Raw genomic sequence first — 20372 nt, 5'->3', positions numbered from 1 at the left:
TGGTCCTATGTTTCATCTATGAGGGAGTGAGTGAGACAAACAGAGTATACTGGAAGCAAGCGTTCCACATCGCTGATCTAATATCTTTATAGTCATTGTCTTCGCCTCTGCGTATCTCAGTCTCCTTCTCTTATCATAATATCCAGACATATCCTTTCAGCTGTGATGGAGAGTGACACTGCGCATCTACACAGCCGAAACAGTCATTGTTGGAGACTGATCATCTCATTTACTAACAAGAGGGACTCTCAACTTTTTCTGCTTGTACAGGAAACAGCTGACAGAAAGCGGAATGAAGCTATGTAATTATTTTGTATCTTACAACCTAGAAATGCTTGTTTATTTGTTTATTATTTTGAGAGCATTTCTCATCCAGCTTCACAAACATTGCTGCTTTTTTGTGTGGAATGCGTGTACATGCAAGTGAAAGTGTATTGCGATTATGATGTTCGCGGGTCAATTTAACATGCAATTTCATGGTTTACAGCAGCTGCACAGACCCGAAATATCCAAATGATTGCCCAAATTCAGGGCTCCAGGCTAACATTGGAGAGAAGAGGCAACAACACACCTAGGTTGATAACACCACGCATGCAATATTAATATTATTACATGTTTTTTCTCTCGTAGAAATTCATTTTTGACAGCTTGGGTCGACAGTATCTTGAGCTTGAGTTGTGAGGTTGCAGATTTAAATTCACTCAGACTGAACAGATTGTTCTGTAAAAGCTGTAACAACTTTTTATACAGAACATCTGTGGATTAGAAGCCTATACTCTTAGAAATTTTGTACAAATGCTGTTTCAGGGCTGCATGTATCATTTCTTTTGTACTTTGAAGTACAGATATTTACCTTTAAGGAACTTATATGGAAAGTATATCATGTATCTTTTGAAAAGGTACCTTTTAGCTTTTTTACCGATTTTTAAAAGTGCAGATAAAGCACCTCACTTGTACAATGGTTAAAAAGTAAGCAAATAATATGGTTTTTGTGGTATTTGTTATGAAACACATCAGCCTAGAGACATTTAGTATATCTACAGTTAGATAAAACCATAAAAAATAAAAAAAAAATAAAAGAAACGCCAAGGAAATATTTTTTAGTTTTTAAAATAATTGAACTTAAAACTAAAAATGTTTGAGGGTGCTTTCACACCTGTAGATGTGATTGGATTTCAAAATGTTACAATGTTGCACTTTGTTCTTGGTGCAGTTTGATTTGACATGACAAAGTTTCTAAATGAACCAAAATAGATAAAACAGGTCACATGCGAGTAAACTTTCCTCGCATTGGAGTTCCACAGTTTATTTTTCAGAGCCCCGCTCAGCTGTCATGTGTCCTTTTTTTCATTTATGGCAATGAGCAATAAGACATAATATGCAACAGGCTGCACTTTAATTTTGATTGGTTACATCCACAGATCACCAAATATAAATCAGAGTTTAGACTTTCTCATAGCAGTGGGCTAGAAGTATGCATTACAGGCTTTGCATTATGAAAAAATAACATATATATCAAGTCTGCGTGCATTTTATTTTTTTATAGGATAACCAGCTCTTGTTAATATTTCAGCATGCTTTTTACTTGTATTTGACATGAAACGCACATTTACTGGTAGGAATGACATTCGATCGCACTAAAGTTTGTTTCAATTAAACTGAAACCACCTCATTCAAAACCACTTGCTTTGCTGCGGATCAGAGCATGATTGCTGAATTCAGCAAAGCACACACAAAAAAAAAAAGTAAAAGTGAGAAAAAAAAATGTAATTATATTAATTTAAAAGTATCAATTTAAAAAAAAAACATAGTTGCTCGGGAAAATACAACTGGAATAAATACAAATGCACACATGAATAAATAATCATGTGTACTTTTTTTCCCCCTGTTCTTTTCAATGGATCTCAAAGTCTTATTTTTTTAATCACATGAGCCGCGTTTCCATTATCGCGTCTAAAGCGAGCGAGCCAGGGCGAGCCAAGGCTAGTCGCGTTTTCACTGTCACTTCCGGGGCCTAATCGGGCCAAATCGGGGCTTTCTTGGGGCCAGCGGCCGGCCTTTTTCGGCCCGCCGAATACCTTGGGCCAACTGGGGCTTCGTGCGGAGTGAAAGGAGAGGAGGGCACAGTTTTCCGATCGCACATGAGAACATGCGCCAAACTAATAAATACATAAGGGAAAGAAAACATCTAGCTTTATGGGGTCTTTTTGCGTATGATCACCCTTATGTTTCCCTTTTAAATGTTAGTAAAGGTTTGAGAGTTTTTGTCAAGTTTAAAAGGTGTGTGTGCACGTTTAAATGCCTGTATGTGTGTGTGAGACCGAGCAAAAGAGCGCTCCCGTTACAGCTCTGTTGATGCCGCGAGCGGCTTTTTAAATTTATTTTGGAGATAATACACAACATGAATAAAACAGAAAGACATAAAACTTAACAAATTACGTGCCCATTTTCGTAGACTTTAAACAACATAGTGTCATATCTTAATAAAATAGCCTAAGCTATATTGAAATATAATTTAAAGAATTACAAATATCGTATATAATAAAATCGCATTAAATAAATAAACCAATATAAAATTAACATAAGCTAGCTAGAACAATGTAGGTAGTAGCATATACAATACATAAATCAAACCGTTTTAAAGCCACATATAACTTTCATTTTACAAAGACCTATCTGAAAAAAAGATTAGATATTTCTAAAATTAATAAACACCAGAGAAGGTTTGAAATATTATGTATAAAGTATTTGGATATGATGATATTAATCAAATCGTGCAAACAGCGTTTTTTGGGTAAGTGAAAGCAGAATCTAGCCTACTTTTTTTTTCTGTCACCCAGTCCTGCGCAGCACCGCTTTAAATGCATTAGGGAAAACTCCAAACACAAAATGTGTTCTATATCCTCAAACAAGTGTTTATGTTTTTATATGACGTTGTCAGATTTATAAATGAAACTTTAAATGTAGAGCTTTATTGAATAGCTGCTGAGCGCAACAAATATGGCTATATTTTATTAGGCTACTTGCTCTTATGTGCTGAAACCCTTAACACGATATCTATCAAAACAAGGACGTTGTAAAATAACTTTTATACTGAGTTATAACAGAGAATTTCTGTGGCTTTATATTATGGATGGTGCGCTCACTGTGCTGGATCCCTCCGTTAGTGGCGAGAGCACTCGATGCACAATGCCAACAGTCGGTCGGTAAGTAAACAAATGTAATGAATGGAAATACACAGGTCTGTGCGTATAGATATATAATTGCTGCTTTACAGTAACGTGTCATTTGTTTGTTTCGGTTGTCTTCATTTTAATGGTTTCGATTTGTGATGCTTCCATGGTGTGTTTTATCTGCCTGGTTCCCGCTGAAGTGGGCAGGTTGTGTGACGTTTGATTCAGGGGACGTTCTGGGGGCGGGGTTTGCGTGATGCGCTGCGAGCTACTAGCCCGACAGAGGAAATGTGACCTGGTTTTGGCCTCATTACTCAACCTCCCGGGCAATTGGCCCGGCCCGATAAAAGCCCTGGCTCACACTGGCCCGATAGTGGAAATGCGGCTATGGTTTAAATTGGTCCTCAAGAAAAAAAAAAGAAAAAAAAAACATTTTCTCTAAGCTCTCGCGCTGTTTTCTGGGCTGATCTGACAAATGGTGTATGTGGCTTGTAAGTTAATTTGAGTACTGCTGGTTTGTTCCACTTTGCCATTTAATATTTCACATACAGAATAGAAATGGCAATGCATATCAGTTATCAATGACATTGGTAGTGGCACTATTGCAGCCTCAAACAAAATTATGTTACACTGACAGGAAATGTGACCACTCTAGTCAATGAAGTCAGAAAGTTTACAAAATGTGACCATTTAGATGCTGGAATCCTAAACAGCATTGCTATATTAAATGCCTACCAGACTGCAGTTAGTTGTGAACTCTGGCATGTGTATGCACTAGTACTGGACAATTCATTTTCATGCACATATTGTCATTCTAAACCTCCAGCATATGCTTTCAGTTGGCGCTGCATCTACTTCACTGACAAGCTTTGCAAAATCACGTTTAAAATTTGAAATCGCTTTACATTGACGCTAATGAAAGAGAACTATTGTTTTGATAATGACAGCAATTTGCATAACTTCTGCGAGAAGTAGGACATTATGAAGTCAAACCCAATCTCTAAATTGAATTGTGCTTTTAATTGAATGTATACTGAACGCAGCTGTCATGAAAGCTGTATGAACAGGACTTTATTTATCTTTGCGTGTTCTGCTGCTGCATGAAAGTAGCCCCGACGTTGGTTTGTTTCCCTGCAGTAATTCAGCTCCGCTACGAGTGGGCAGCTTCAATTAGCATCAACCCATGGCATCTTGCTAAACATTCAGAGACTAATCAACTTCACACCATTCACACTCCTCCACATTACTCCACTGCTAACACTCCCATGATTATGATGTGCTATGACTGTTATGATACGGATGTCGGATAATGAGGGCTTTAGGTGGACTGGGGTGAAGGCTAACTGACAGAAATTATATTCCTAAGTGTAAACTTAGAATTACCGCTTGTCTATAACCTTACCTTTCAAAATCCCTGAAGGACGTAGTTAAGCAGTGTTTTGTATGTACGGTAAAGAGCAGAGGTGTGTGCTGGACTTCAGAAATAAAAGCAAACTCGGGTACTATTTCCACTGATGTTTAAGAAGTTTCCAGGTTTCTTTCTTTTACGTGAGATATACAACAAAAACAACTAGAAACTATTGATTAAAAACAACTTGCATCAAGGTTTCAGCATACTGTAGTCAACTTTTCAGATCATTAGTGGAAAAAAAATCATTGGTAAACACTACAGATGTTATGACTTATTTACACAGTGCTGCAACTTTTATTTAACAGCGCCAAGTGATTGTGAAACACTCATTCACAGATCAGCATCTCAAATCATTTTGGAGCTCATTTTGATTCGGTTGTAGCTAACAGTGTTATCTGAGTGGGTGAGTTTATGCCAGTTTTATTTAATTTATTATTATTTTTTTTCAGTTTGATGTATATTTAGCAACAGAAGCGTTATGAACATGATTGACGGAATATATATTGCATTCTTAGTGTAATGAGCCAATCACGGTTTGATTGCAGTCCTGTTTCCTCTCATGTGACTCGTCTTATTTTAAGAAAAAAGGCAAAAAAAATTCTCTCCAGGGGTTCAATTGTGTAAAATAAACCATTTATGGGTGAAATATGACATGTCCCATTATGTCTTCAGCAAATTACAACAAAATTATGTTTTAATAAAATGCATACTCATAGTGAACAATAGTCATTATCTTTGACCTATTTGCCATTAATTACAATGAAATTAATCAGGACATATTTTTATACATGCATACATAAAAATACATATTAATAAAAAACTGAAAGCTATATTACACAGTTTTAATGCCTTTGTGTGTTTTTATCATTGTTGAGCCTATATTTTTATATTTTTGAAAGTACATTTTAAAACAAATCTATTTATTATTGGTATTATTTTTTTATTATTTTTGCTATTATTACAATTAAAATACAATCACTCAGAACTTTATATACATACATGCATAAAAAATTCATAATATGTAAACAGAAAGCTATATTACACATTTTAATGCCTTTGCGATTTTATCATCATTGATATTATTAAATATTATCTCTCATTACAAATAATCCGGGGCATATTTTATATACATGCATGCATAAATACATAATGCCGTTTTGCTTTGTTTTTTAATATATATTTAAATGTATATTTCAAAACAAAACCTATATTATTGATATCATTAAATGTTTTTTTTTACTTTTATTTTTGCCATTATTACACTTAAAATACAAATAATCAGAAAATTTTTACAAACATACATGCATACATAATTTTCATTACACATTGTAATGCCTTTTTATGTTATCTTTGAGCCTCAGTTTTCTTTACTTTTGAAAGTAAATTTCAAAACAAAACCTTTATTAATAGTATTATTAAATATTTTCTTCAAAGTTAAAAATGATTTTGTTAAACTTTCGTTAAACTTAATTAAAAAAAAATAAGCAAATTAATTTAAATGACAACAACAACAACACGATTTAACAGAAAATATATACATGCAATTTAAAATTAAATTATAATAGTTTTTCTAAATCATGCAAAAAATAAATGAAACACAGCCATCATGCTGAGCAGCATTACACACACACACACACACACACACACACACACACACACACACACACACACACACACACACACACACACACACACACACACATATATATATGTGTATATGTATATGTGTGTATGCATGTATGTTAGTGTGTGTATATAATATAGCAGGTTGTGAAATGATTTAAAATGACACTGTAGGCACAATACATAAAGTAAGGTATCAGGATTCCACTCTCTTTCTCTCTCTTGTGCCTCAAACCTCTGTAAGATCAGAAAGATTAAGCAATTAGTGTTTCAATTAAGAAAGAAAAATCACTCAACCACACAGCCATTCACCATTCATAAATCTAATCTTTCATTTTTTCCCCCAACAGAACAGAACACGTTTCTCAGCGCTAGAAATGAAGATCAGCCTCAGTCATATGCAATACTATCCTCACCGCTGTGTCTTAATTGGGGTGACTTTCACGCCGTGGCAATTTCAGACAAGTGACCTACTAGACCAATGGAAATTAATCAATTCACATTATTATCATTCATATGGCCTGTCACTAAGTCTCAAATGTACTCATATAGAGCCAATAAAAGAAAGAAAACGAAGAGGAGTGTGATTTGAAATCTGTGTTTAGATTTAATATGGAAGTCCATTCTGCCAGTACATGGCTGACAGTAGAGGATATTTCCAAATGAATAGACACAGGTGTTGTACTATGGGTACGATTTGGCTTAAACGTCAAGATACCAGAGGTAATCAAACTTCTTTCAAAGCCACCGGCACAGAGGCTCACTCGAGTCCACACTCCATTTTATGCAACCAATCTTACCCAAGGGAAAACACACTGAGTGAGAAAAGAAAAAAAAAAGATGAGGAAGAAAATGGAAGACATGGGAAAAGAAATAAGGACAAACGCCAAGCTGTTAGGAAATATGAGCATTTTTTATAGATATTACTGCAGGGCAGGATTAGCTGATTGGTAATATAGGGATGTATAGAAACAGGCTATATTTAGAGCATTGAGTTTGGGGTTTTGAATGCTGTCAACATTTACGCTGGAGAACTGATATAAATATACATGAGCCAGTCTTCTCTGGCTCCTCTGAGTGCGTTTTGTTGTTGTTATTATTGTAGGAAAGCATGTTGACGTAATCCAAAGGCATTTTGAAAAAGAGACATATCTGAAAGAGAAAGCTAACTGAGGCATGACTGCGTTCCAGACATGTTCATCTGCAGAAGGCATGGCTGTGAGTGAGTGTCTCTCTCTCTCTCTCTCTGCTTCTTTCAAACAGAGAATGCCATTTCGGCTTTCGGGAATGACACAGACCTGAAATCTGCAACCAACCAGGCTCCGGGTTCTAATACCAACACTTACAACCACATCCTACCAGTTACCAGCACTGAGCCCACTACTACTACCAATGGTGCTGCCACAGAGACTGAGCAGAACCTTCTGCGTCCACAGATGCCCACACAGGTACAAGCTTTCATGCTGACATAAGTGCCAGCGAGAGGTGGCGTTTACTAGGGTTGGGTATTGTTTTGAGGTCTCAGAGGAGTGGAACAAGTGTGAGTAATTATTAACATTTTTATTTTTGAATGAACTATCCCTTTAATAATGGCAAAGAAGGGGTCAAAATTATTTGGTGCCAGTTATTATGCCTTAATATATATTATGCCCTAGTGCCAATTTAAAGCATGATACCATCCAACGGCACAATATAATAGTCTGCCAAAGTACTGTACATTAGTATTTACATAGTCTTAATAGCAGTGACAACATCTCTTCATCATCCCGCATAAAAATAAAAATCACCATATACAGGTAGGCCTGTCACGATGTATTGCGATATATTGTCACAGAAATTGTTGTGATTATTAATGATCATTGTCATTATTTTATGCCACTGATTATGTAATGATTTCAGCCATAAACAAATTAAAATGCTTAAGGTTATTTAGATTCTATAATTTGATTTTAAAAAGGTACATGTCTTAATATAATTAAAATGTACTATTAAATAAATGTCCAATTATAAACTGACAGCGGTTAGGTAAAATGTAAATACTGGTAGTGGACCATACTGGTGGTGGATGAGGAGATTCGTCGATGATTCCCCATTGTTGAAGTGCTTTGAATGCCCAGAAAAGTGCTAGATAAATGTAAGGAAGTTTTATTATTATTACTAAATGTCAATGTAAAGTGGCTTTAATGTTATTTATTCATTTTTTGTGAATTTGTAAAAATATATTGCAACGGCAAAAATGATTGAGATCATTTCCAAGTATTGCATAAGTCAATATATTGGTTGTGACAGGCTTAAATACAGGACTGTAGGTATGCAGTGTTTCTTTACAAAGTGACATTGCCACCTACTGATGATGCATAATACAGCGCCTTTAAGTAATTTTTGTGGCGCTGAGTGAATTATTTTGATAACGTTGTTGTCCATTTTTAATACACTATTGTCACAAACTCAATACCCCTTAATGAACAAATTCATCCTCTTTAAGTTGGTTGTACACTGCAAATTCTGATGGTTGGAAGTTTGCACATACTGTACGTTAGATATCACATACAGGCCCTGAGAATGCATCACTTAGTGGTGAGCAAAGCAAGCCTTTACGAAACACTGAAATAGTCGAAGCTTCGAACCGTTCTGAAACCAGTCTCTACAGTGACACCTAGTGGTTTTTTTTTTTATTCAACTGCACTTAGTCAAGACCAAATCCAATCTGAATATGCTGGACTTTAGCGCTGTGTACGGTTGTAGTACTGAGCAAACAAAGAAAACAAAAAGGCAATGTTAACATTTCATAGGTAAGACTTAGCTTTTTTTTTTAAAGATTTTGTATGTTATGAATTTGTATTCTCAACAAGTAATGTTATTGAAGAAAATACAGGCACTTACTGCATTCAACATTGGGCAAAGTAGCACCAACTTCCACTAAATACTAGGCTTTTGTTAAAGAAAACCAGCAAAACAATTCACATATCTATGGCTCCAGATGGCCAGTCCCCAGTACACCTTGGTGCCACATTTATTTAAAAAAAGTGCTACCCTGTACCAAAATGGTGGCTCTATTGACACGTTCCTTCCAACAAACAGCAATAGCATCGGTGACATCTAGTGTAAATATCTATGGAAAGACTGTATGTCCTAGTACAGGTCACGACTAAGTTTATATGAAAATAATTTGGACGCAGTAATATCCATGAAGTATTCCTGGTTCACCCTGTGGGAATTATAAAGTGAAATATATCCACTAAACAATCCTCTCTGACAACTGTCATGCATGACATATCATAGCACATTTGCTGTTGAGCAGGTTTATCCTCATGATTGGCCAACCAGATAGATTGACAGGTTGGATCAACAATTTCAAGCCGACAGCTCCCAAACTTTCAAAAATAATCGGGAGCTTGTGAGCAGATCGCCTTGGCTCATAAGTGAATTGAAAAAAAAGTTCTGCTTACACGGTATGAACCACAACCATACAGTGCTAGCATCAACATTTACCATGCAGCTTCTCCAGATGAGAAAATAATCACATACAGCCACAAAAATCACACAGTGTATGCTCGCCTTTAGAGCTCTGTTGAGTGTGAACACAGATTTGCATCGTGTATGACAGTGCATATGCTGTATACATCACATCCAAAATTGACTCAAAATCCATTCGGACCATCCAGACTGGAACATATTTTGAAAATACATACATATATACGCTATTTTAATCTAATTTCAACATACATATGGATGGGGTTTGTGAAAATTGGATTTTGGTTTTTTTTTCTAAATGGATTTGAGTCAGATATGCCTTTCATGTCGTCCGAACAAAGCCACGAATGCGTGTTTGTCTGCCTTCCGAGAGAAACAGCATAAAACTAGCCTACATGATTTCCCTGACTGGCCAAGCTCGCCACACTGGTCTGGTTTTGTGCTTTTTAAAGGGCTTTTGGGATTTGTATCCTGAGAACAGCAAACTCATTTAATGCAGATTGTTTTAAAGCTGTTAGTTTGTTTGTTGTAATGCAGTAGGGTTTTTTTTTCAACTGATTTCAATCAGGACTTTAAAATAGATTTTGGATAATATGATGGCAAAATTGTTTATCATTCAGAACAGAATTTTGATTATTTACTCAACAAAACCTTTATATATAACCAAGTGTACATTCTTTATTCTTACATCATTTTGTTCATGGTTTTGAAGATGAAATATGTTGTAAATAAGATTTTTTTCTAAATGAAATTAATACTTTATTAACTTTAAAAAAAAAGAATTAGATTTAATGTTTGTGTTTACCTTGATGATATAGTATAACTATCTGTGATTGTTGGTGATATCTGTAAAAGACATAACCACATTTGGAAATGAGAGGGAATCATGTCAGATAGTCACATAATATCAACAAATGTAATTGTAAATTTCTCTCAATTTTAAGTTTATATCTTGCAATTCTGACTTCACTTTTAATAAAGCCAATTTATTACCTTTTTTCTAAAAAAAAGTCTTTGAATTTGGATAGACGAGAACTCATAATTTTATAGATTAAATTAAGAAAAAACAAATTGTATTAATCGAAAATGTCAGAAATTCCAGAACGTTTTTTATAACTCGCACGAGAGTCAGAATTGATGATTATATATTAATTATATATTAGAGGTGTCAAAATTACATTTTTTCTTCAATGCACCGCAATGCAGATGCAAACAATTCGGTATCAGTAATAATCATAACCGGTAGCTTTGGCCTGCTGGCATGTTGGTGAGGTAATGTTTTATCTCCTCTCTTGGCCGTAACAAAAACGTTACATGTGGATTCAGACACATGAACATGTCCGCATGCGAGTTTTCTTTACCATGGAACCGCGGACATTTAACAACAGTGTCCGTGTCACTGTTTGCTGAACAGCACCAGAGCCGTGCTGTTCCAATCTCAGCCTGTTCTGTTGAGGGCATGATCAATCATTGGCGTTTAAGAACTTGCTCAATGTTAGAAAAAGCAAGCGATAGTATTTACATTAGTTTACTTGCTCTAAATGCTCATGTTATTCTGTGTATGTACTTCAGTTTGCTCGATACATTCAAAAAGAGTGTTTTCTTTGAGCAGGACAAATTAAAGGTACAGTACATATACAGTATCTGCTCGTATTAAAGGACAAAATTGTATTGCAAATATTATATAAATATATTTATAATTTTTAAAACAACAGTTAGTGTTGCTAAGTAAATCATCAAATTGTTTATGGAGAGCATCGTCAATGCACCAAGATAACGAATTGAACTAAATCAATGTCATGATAATTGTAATGGAACCGAACCATGAGACCAGTGGAGGTTCACACCCCGATTATATATAAACTGATTTATTCTTTGTATTCCATAGCAGAGGCCAGGCTTTTATAGGCAACATTATTAAATGCTCAATATGGAGTAATAAACTATTAAGATGCAATACATCTAAAGCTCTTATTTGTTGTGTTTGTCATTTAGATGAACGAGCGAGACAGACTGTGGGGTGACTCTACGCTGCCGTCTCCTGATCTGTACGATTCCAGTCCCACCACAGCCCACCTGGATGAACTCATGTGGCTCCTCCCCTTCCTGCCACTCACGCTCCAGCTTTAAAATAAAGCAATCAGTCAAAGCAGAGCAGAACTGGGACAGAGAGAGTGTGTGTGTTCATCAGTTTAACCTCCACATCATTTAACGAGGACACAAAAACTGCCAAACTCTCTAAACATGTGCAACCCTGCTCCATTCCTCCAGTCCAATTTAGTGATTTCATCGTTTGTGTTCACAATGACTGATTTCAAGGGTTTGAATAATTGTGTCTCTCTCTAATGTTTTGGACTGAAGATGGTGCGTATGTAAAGCCCCGTTCAGATTACATGATTTCGCCACAATTTGCTTGACAAAGGGTGTTGTCATGGAGATTCGTAAACGACAAATGGGAAGCAAGATTCAATTGCTTCTTCTCATATAGTGCCATAGTGCAGGACAGCCGATGTCCGAAACAATTTAAGACGTCATAGCAGAAAGTATAGCATGTGTCGGTTTTTATCTATGATGAGTTCTGTTACATGGGTGACCAATAGAAGCACAGAATTTTTTCAAACACAGGTTTTAAAATGACAAAATGAAAGCGAGAGGACTGTGCTGCTTCCATGAAATGTGTTATGGAAAGGTATGCTTGGAACTACCATGACAGAATAAAAACATCAATGTTGGCGATGGGTAGCAGATGCATTTCTGGAATTATCATGTTAACAAACAAATCTGACAATTAGGCTGTGTTTACTGTACACTGCAGATCTTGATGGTCAGTTTTGTCACTGTATCTGATTTTTTTGATGACCTGCTTACATCTTTTAAAAGTGACTCGTATCCAATTTTCTGCATTTACACAGCACAAGGCAAAAGGCGCAATGACAAGAAAAAACAGTGTGTGCTGACTGACATCTGATAATAAGAGAGCGCTGTTTTCTCTATTCCCTGTCTTTAATATATTCACAGGGTTTTTTTTTCTTTTTGACAAGTTGTTTTACTATAGTTTATAACAGAAAAGTTGTCATTTGGCCATCATCTTTTAGTCTAGGCCAGGGGTCGGCAACCCGCGGCTCTTTAGCGCTGCCCTAGTGGCTCCCTGGAACTTTTTCAAAAAATGTTTGAAAATGGAAAACGATGAGGGAGGAAAATATATTTTTTGTTTTAATACGGTTTCTATAGGAGGACACACAATCTTAACGTTTTCCAATGCTAAGATTTCCAATGTGTAGAATATTTAATTTCAACATTTCTGTCAACGAAGATTTGCGTCATAGCCTGCGACACACGTTTCTATCAGCAGGGCGGGATGCCAGGCAGGTAGCTGTTGTAAACAAACCGGCGGCTGTTTGGTGCGCCATGGAGCGCAAGCTGTCTTTGCCAAAGATGTACAGCGGGGCACGCTTTCTCATTTTCCCTCCCTGAGAGAATTCTAAGAAGCCCATCCCGATCACTCACTCAACGGTAATTATTTACAAGGTGCGATCGTTGATATGCAAACCCCTAACCCCAACCGTCATTGGGGGAAAAGCAAATCGTACTAAATTGTACGAATTAGATCGTACGAATTCATACGAATTAGCCACTAAATGAAAAAGTTACGAATTGCCATGAGATTGTGTTGGTTGAGCACATTCCCAGGAATGACTCGAGCTGATCTTGAAATGGAAATGGCAGACTGCGTTTTATTGCACTGTTTGTTGCCCAGATAAGGGGCACGTTGCACGTTAATTTTGATGTTGTTTTTTGGAATCCTGAAAATAAAAAAAAAAACATAAAAAAATCTGATTTCTTTATTGCATTTCTTTAATTTCATCAAAGCAAAACATAATGCAATAATATTGTAATGAAGTTAAACTTGATCATTAAACATAATTCATTAATATTGTAATGAAGTTAAACTTGTTAATTAAGCATAATGCATTAATATTGTAATGAAGTTAATCTTGATAATTAAACAATGCATTAATATTATAATGAAGTTAAACTTGATCATTAAACAATTCATTAATATTGTAATGAAGTTAAACTTGAACATTAAACATAATTCATTAATATACTGTAATAAAGTTAAACTTGAGACGGCATCGTACAACAGAGTAGTCACGTGGCGCGTCATTCTCTACAGGATGCACTGCAGGGAAATGAACATTTAATCATGAAGGCTCAGTATGTATTTGTAGCCAGCAAAGTCATTTTTATAGTAGGCTAATATAGCTAATATAAATACATACAGCATGTGTTGCCATCATTATAAGGCTAATATAAAGCCTTTAATTTTTTGCGGCTCCAGACATATTTGTTTTTGTTTTTTTTGGTCCAATATGGCTCTTTCAACATTTTGGGTTGCCGACCCCTGGTCTAGGCCTATGTAAACCAGTAGGCATCTCAATGACATGTCCATGGCGTGATTTATGGACGTAACATATGCAACAATTTTATATTCGTTTACATGGTGGATGTTGCATTCTCTCTCATTAACATGCTTAAATACTTGTGCTACATGACAATATAAACGCTTTTTTAGTCATCGTGTATGAGATTTAAGGATTATTGAAGTTTGTTCTGAAACGAAATCGCAGAGTTGACATCATTTGCAATGTATTTTTAATGATGCGTGACTCACATTTACAGGTGATAACCTGATCTACCTGCTTACACTGTAGACACAAGGACACAGATCCATTTCATATTGGATAAATTTCTACATATGAACAAAGCCTGAATCTGATTTAAGTAAATCAGAATCCATGTGGATTTTTCCTGCTTGCACATGTGCCATATCTGATCTGTGCCACATGAGGAAAAATCAGAATTGAGTCACTTAAACCATGCAGTGTAAATGCATCCTTACAACCACATCTAAAAATCATGGGGTTTCTTGATGTCACGAAACTGGTATTCCATACCAGTCGGTCCTGCAATTTTAAAAATGTCCATTTCCTACTAACATTTGAGCGCGTTCTTAAACAGCACTAAATTGCCTGTGTTTACATGCTTAACAGAAATAACTGTGATTGGCCATGAAGGTTATCAGTCCACCAAACTCACAGCTGTTTACTGAGTGTAACCACAGATACAGGGACACTGAATTGTTTTAAAGCCGCAAAGATCAGCTGCTCTGTTTATAAGCTGACATACAAGCAATCCGCTGATGAATCGACTGATCCTCACAGCTTTAAAACACTTCAGGGACCAGTGTATTTGGAAATTGATATCGAATTCCACTATCGTCACAACATTAGTTTCTTGATGACAGACTTCACATGATGATTAATCGTAAAGCAATGTGTAGTCTGACATGTTTGATGCTCATAACAAGTCAAGTTTATCTAGAAAAAAAAAAATCATACAATCCAACATGGTGAGCGGCAATAAAAAATGCAAAACCACATTCTGCACACATTACAAAGTCCTGGCTGCGAAGTAAGTAAATACAAGTACTTGACTGGCCTGTCCGCAGTCTTGATCTGTTTCCAATAGAAAACTTCCAATAGAAGAGCAAATGGATGATTTAAAAATTTCAGTATCATGACAACGCTATTTCTTGATGACAGAGGTCACATGATGATTGATTGCAAAAATGTGTAGTCTGACATATTTGATATCCATAACAAGTCGTGAAACTCTAGAAAACCAAAAATATAATCTGACACAATGAGTGGCAATAAAAATTATGCAGTCTGAACGGGGCTTAAGATGAACTCGTCTATTCATAATGAATGACTGAAATGGCTGAAGTCACGCCAACACTACAATTCTATGACAAAAAAAAAAAAAAAACGAAATGAAATCATCATCCATATTTAATATCTATTTTTTCCAAGCTCTTTCTAATGGATGCCATAAGCCGTAAGTGTGCTGTATATTCACCCGGATAGAAATGTGTTTTTGATGTTTGCACAGGAACAAGTGGCGAGGGAAAGAAAGCTGATGTAAAACGCCTATGATGAGAGCTCTTTGGTGGGCTTCAGCGAAGGTCTTTATTTTTGTAACGTGTCTGTGTTGTTCAGATGTACAGTACATACCACAGGCTGGAGAAAACAGCAGAGATTTGAAGAGTCCAATGAGCAGTTCTTGTATACTTCACCTGTGAATATGGAAGTCTGAAATAGCGCATCAAGCTGCTTACTGCAAAAGAAGCACAAAAAAAACTTTTACACAAAGCACTTCCATGTTCATGTGAATTCGAGCAGCTTTACCCATCTCCCAATTCACCATTTGTCTCAGCCAATCAAAATGAGCACAAGGGTCTGTGGATTCTCTCCAGTGACTGATGACAGCTTTTTTTCTGCGTCTCCATCCCATGAGCTCTTGACATCTGCAGTTGTGTTGCTTTTTTATTCTCGATTGTACTGTGATGATAAAAAAGGTGAGTGAAACGTAAATGCTTTAACCCCAAATGACCCCAGGAGACTTTTGACCAATCGACGACCTGCATTACAAAACGGGGCAAAGCATTTCTATCAAATGGGTGGACATTGTGGATTTTATTTGTGATTTCCTGGAAAAAAAAAAAAGAATAATAAAGCTGCCAGATCCGGATGTACAGAGAAATGTTTGTGTGTCAGATCTGTCAATAAGTGACAAACATTGCACTTGTTGTTATATATTTAAATATAAAAGCTCCAGTTTAGTCATTTCTATGATTTTTTTTTTTTGCACTTTTGCTCTGTTGAAACATGATATCTAAACATTACACACATCTAACAATTACACAGATCTAAAAATGACTAAACATCTGTTATACAAATAAACTTTTTATAGTAAATACACAGACTGAAGGCATTTATATAAACATAGGATCCATCTATTCAGTTATTTATCATTTTAAATAAGTTGAAGCGATTACCTGTCTACAGCAGTTTACATCTGTCTTAGTTAAATAAGTTTTACTTTTGGTTTGTCACAGCGCACAATGTCGATAGTAACACAAAACCAGATTATTTCTGGGGCTGATATAAACATTGAAATATATCAATCTGTCTGTTGTCCTAAGATGGAAAATTAAGTCAGTCACTCCAATGGCCCGCTGCCAATTTGAGTTTGAGACCCCTGGTCTACAGCTTTTGAGGGATTTATACTGCATATACTAAAGTATTTACTATTTAAAGGTTTAATAACAGACCTACAGTATACTGATATTTATATGTACTAATAAGAAGGTATCTCTCCGAGGTGTCTGTGTCTATCATTAGCATATAATACTGAAGAATCTGAAGCATTTATTATGTTTATACACAGTAGCCAACATTTAAATCAAAACCTTTTATCAAAACATAGGGTGTTAAATCTATTAAACAACTCTAGTCTTTCTGGTCATTCTGGTATTTGAATAAAAAAGTGGCCCCTACAAACGTTGACTACTGTATACAATAATGGTGTTTACATACACTGAAAAAAATGCTGGGTTACATACAATCTATTTGGTTTGCAAAATGTATAGAAAAATCATTCAAAAAAATTAACATTTACTCACCCTGAAGTGGTTTCAAAACTGTTCCTCTTTTTTTTTTTTTTGAACAAAAATTAATATATTTTGAAGAATGGTTAAAACCTGTAACCAGAATTCCATAGTAGGAAAAAACTAATACTACAGAAGTCAAACGATGATACAATTTATTTTTTTATTTTTTTTTTTTAAAAAAGCATCTGTCATATGTAAGGTGTTTATATATTATACTTAACTATTCTTTTATAGCATTTTAGTGCTCTCTTAAATATCTATTGGATGTGATGTTTATAAGTATCTGTCTGTCGGTATGTCTGTTTTATAGACTGTCTGTCTGTCTGTCTGTCTGTCTATCTATCTACATACAGTTTTTTAACCATCAGTACTATATTGTTTGGAAGTTCGTGCTTGTATTTCAGAAGGAACATACTTGTGGGCCGTCGATCAGCTCAAGCTGAGGGGGTAATGAGGAACTGAGGGAGTGAAGTAACCCTCATTTATTTGGAGCACAGCCACTGCAGTGCCATCTATGTGCATGATCTGGGTCAGCACACACATCTACACTGTCCTTCAGCACGAACAACCCACAACAACACCAAACATGCAGTAACAGCACTGAACATCTATAGAATACAAGCAGTTTAGTCTGTAGGAATTTAGGTGCATGGTCATGTGAGACAGTTATTATATCCTATTGATTTTTGTGGTTTTTCGTATCAGGAAACTATACGAAAAAGACAACTGTATGGTCTTTGGCAGGTTTTAAATATGAAAGTCTCTATAAATCTCACAACATGTCATCACTTATATTAAAGTAATCATGTTTTGATCTTAGTCTCTCCGCTCATTCTGCAGGAGTTTTGGAGAATTTTTTGCACAGCTTATGCCACAGCATTTTAGTCAGAATGAGCTCTGTACTATTGCAACACTGATTTATTTATTTATATATTTAGTTATTTTTTTTTCTTTTCAGCACTTCTGCTGTACAGTAGATTTGCTGGTGTGCTTAGGATGGTTGTCCTGTTGCATAAACCCAGCTTTAGCTGTCAGATGGGCATTGGAGTCAAACAAAGTGCTAAGATGTCTGCTGATGATCAGTTCAGGTGTTTGACTAAGAATAACGGTGTCTGATTTATTTTTGTTAATATCTTTTGTTGTTGTTCATCTGAGGTTTTATTTTCCAAGTTTTAAAACCTGCCAAAGATCAGATCACTTTTTACGCCCTGATATGGAATAACTTGGAATTTCACAGACAGTGAAATAGCGAAAACGTCTTGTTTATTTTGTAAATAACTGAACAAAAAATGAAAAATTAAGATACAAATTATACCAAATTTCATTTTTCTGGTTAAAAATTATGTCTGACCCATTCCCCTTCTTCCGGACTCCTGCCATCTCATTTATCACAATCTGATGTCTACAATAAAGAATGTTTTCAAACAATAATCAAACAAGTAATATTTAAACTAATGTACAAAAATGTCAGTTTTGCCTTTAGGGTGTGCTTTGAGGTGTAGTCTGTCACAGTTTTTATTTTAAATTTAGTTTTTTTTAATGTATAAATTTAAGTGAAACATGTTTCATGTACACTAAAAAAGGCCGGGTTCCACACAGTCGATTTGTGTTGAAACAACATAAATTACTAGTTTTTACAAATTCAAGTGGATTGATCATAAAATTATTACGTTGTTCCCCCCAAAAAAATCAAACTGAACAATCTCTTAAGTTAATGAGAATCAGCTGTCGTTCAAGAAAAAGAACAAAACAAACTTTTATATATATATATATATATATATATATATATATATATATATATATATATATATATATATATATATATATATATATATATATATATATATATATATTATTATTTTTTTTTTTAGGGGGGAGTGAGGACCTCTGCAGGGCCCCATCGCAGTTTGTGCACTGTGTGCCAGTTGGTTACACCAATAGTCCTATTTCACATGACTGTATATACTTATGTACATTGTAAAAAAGCTATTAATAAAAAAAAGTGAGTAAACCCATTGTCTTAAAAATGACAAGTTTATTTTTCTTAATAAAAAGTAAGCATTTCGGTTTTAACTTATAGCTCATTTTAACTTATAGTTCACTTAACTTATTATTTATAATTATGCATGAAATTCATTTACTTAATAGTTTGGAGGCAGCGAGGTTACTCACTTTTTGAAAAAATAGTTTTTTTTACAGTGTATGCTGACATTTTACAGTCATTGCAACCATATCCAAACTGCAAACACTACTAAGTGTACAGAACTGTAAAGTATAAAACTGAAAGATTTTAAACTTTCCTCCATTTATTTATGAATTTTTCCAAACCTTTTACTACACAGAAAAATATGTAATTACAGTTATCGCAATGATTTATGTAATGTATAAAAAAAGCAAATCAACAGCATTTACTATCTAACAAATGTACTACAAAAATAATGCCTGAAACTCCAACCATCGAGTTCTTATGAAGCTAAATGCCAGTGCAAGTACATTACCTTCCATTTACAGCCTCAGCAAATGCATATTCACAGCAGTATGAAGTGTGAGCATCATGTCGCATACTGACCTGGTAAACATTAGAAATCTGTCAAAAGTAAATCTTACACATCAAGATCACACACTCAAATCTAATCTTACCTTTTATATTGGTTACATCATCCTTGGATAGCCCGAGGCAGGGGTGCTCTGGAGATGTACCTTCCTGCAGAGTTTAGCTCCAAACCTGATCAAACACAACTAAACCATCCAAGCAGGGTCTGAAAGAGCACTTGGTAATTAAAGACAGGTGTGATTGATCAAGGCTACAGCTGAACTCTGCAGGAAAGTACATCTCCAGGAAGAGGGATGAGCACCTCTAGCCTGAGGGTTAGTAAAGTAACAGCAAATTTAAATTGCATTTAAGAAATAGTAAATACGTATAGAGATCTCTGTGTGACAAGATTTAAAGTAGAAAGCTGTATGTAAAAAGATGTCCATACTTTGTTTTTCTAGCTTTGCTAGCTTGCAATCATCCTCAAACTTTCCATGAAATAGCTGCAATATTACAATTTGTAATTACAAGGCTGAATGGCTCGGTTTGACAAATACAAGCATTGTTGAAAATGTTTGTTAGGACAATAAAACAAAGGCATTTTGCTAAAGGTCCATTTGACGACTTCTGTAATAGTCATTT

At 35.3% G+C, this 20372-nt stretch overlaps 1 protein-coding gene and 1 long non-coding RNA gene across 4 annotated transcripts in view; one reads left to right on the top strand and one right to left on the bottom strand.

The window, feature by feature from the left end:
- gfra4a (GDNF family receptor alpha 4a) overlaps nucleotides 1–16275 on the top strand; it is a 298064-nt gene extending 281789 nt beyond the window's left edge. For 2 of the 3 annotated variants that reach the window (XM_087277289.1, XM_087277290.1), the window contains 3 exons: nucleotides 7471–7655; nucleotides 11677–12781; nucleotides 14096–16275. In XM_087277289.1, coding sequence (XP_087133415.1) covers nucleotides 7471–7655; nucleotides 11677–11811 — 320 coding nt within the window. In that variant the 3' untranslated portion in view covers nucleotides 11812–12781; nucleotides 14096–16275. 3 annotated transcript variants of the gene reach the window in all.
- On the bottom strand, nucleotides 11534–19768 carry LOC147834149 (uncharacterized). Its single transcript, XR_015505812.1, has 4 exons — nucleotides 19696–19768; nucleotides 15949–16085; nucleotides 15759–15861; nucleotides 11534–11805 (listed from the first exon to the last, which is right to left on the bottom strand). It is a non-coding gene; the product is annotated as an uncharacterized LOC147834149 (long non-coding RNA).
- Nucleotides 19769–20372: the final 604 nt, after the last annotated feature.

Source organism: Danio rerio, chromosome 13 (genome assembly GCF_052040795.2).
Source record: "Danio rerio strain M-AB ecotype USA chromosome 13, GRCz13ab, whole genome shotgun sequence".
Lineage (NCBI taxonomy): Eukaryota > Metazoa > Chordata > Actinopteri > Cypriniformes > Danionidae > Danio > Danio rerio.
Note: the sequence above shows the minus strand (reverse complement) of the source record. Positions and strands in the feature narration are given on the sequence as shown.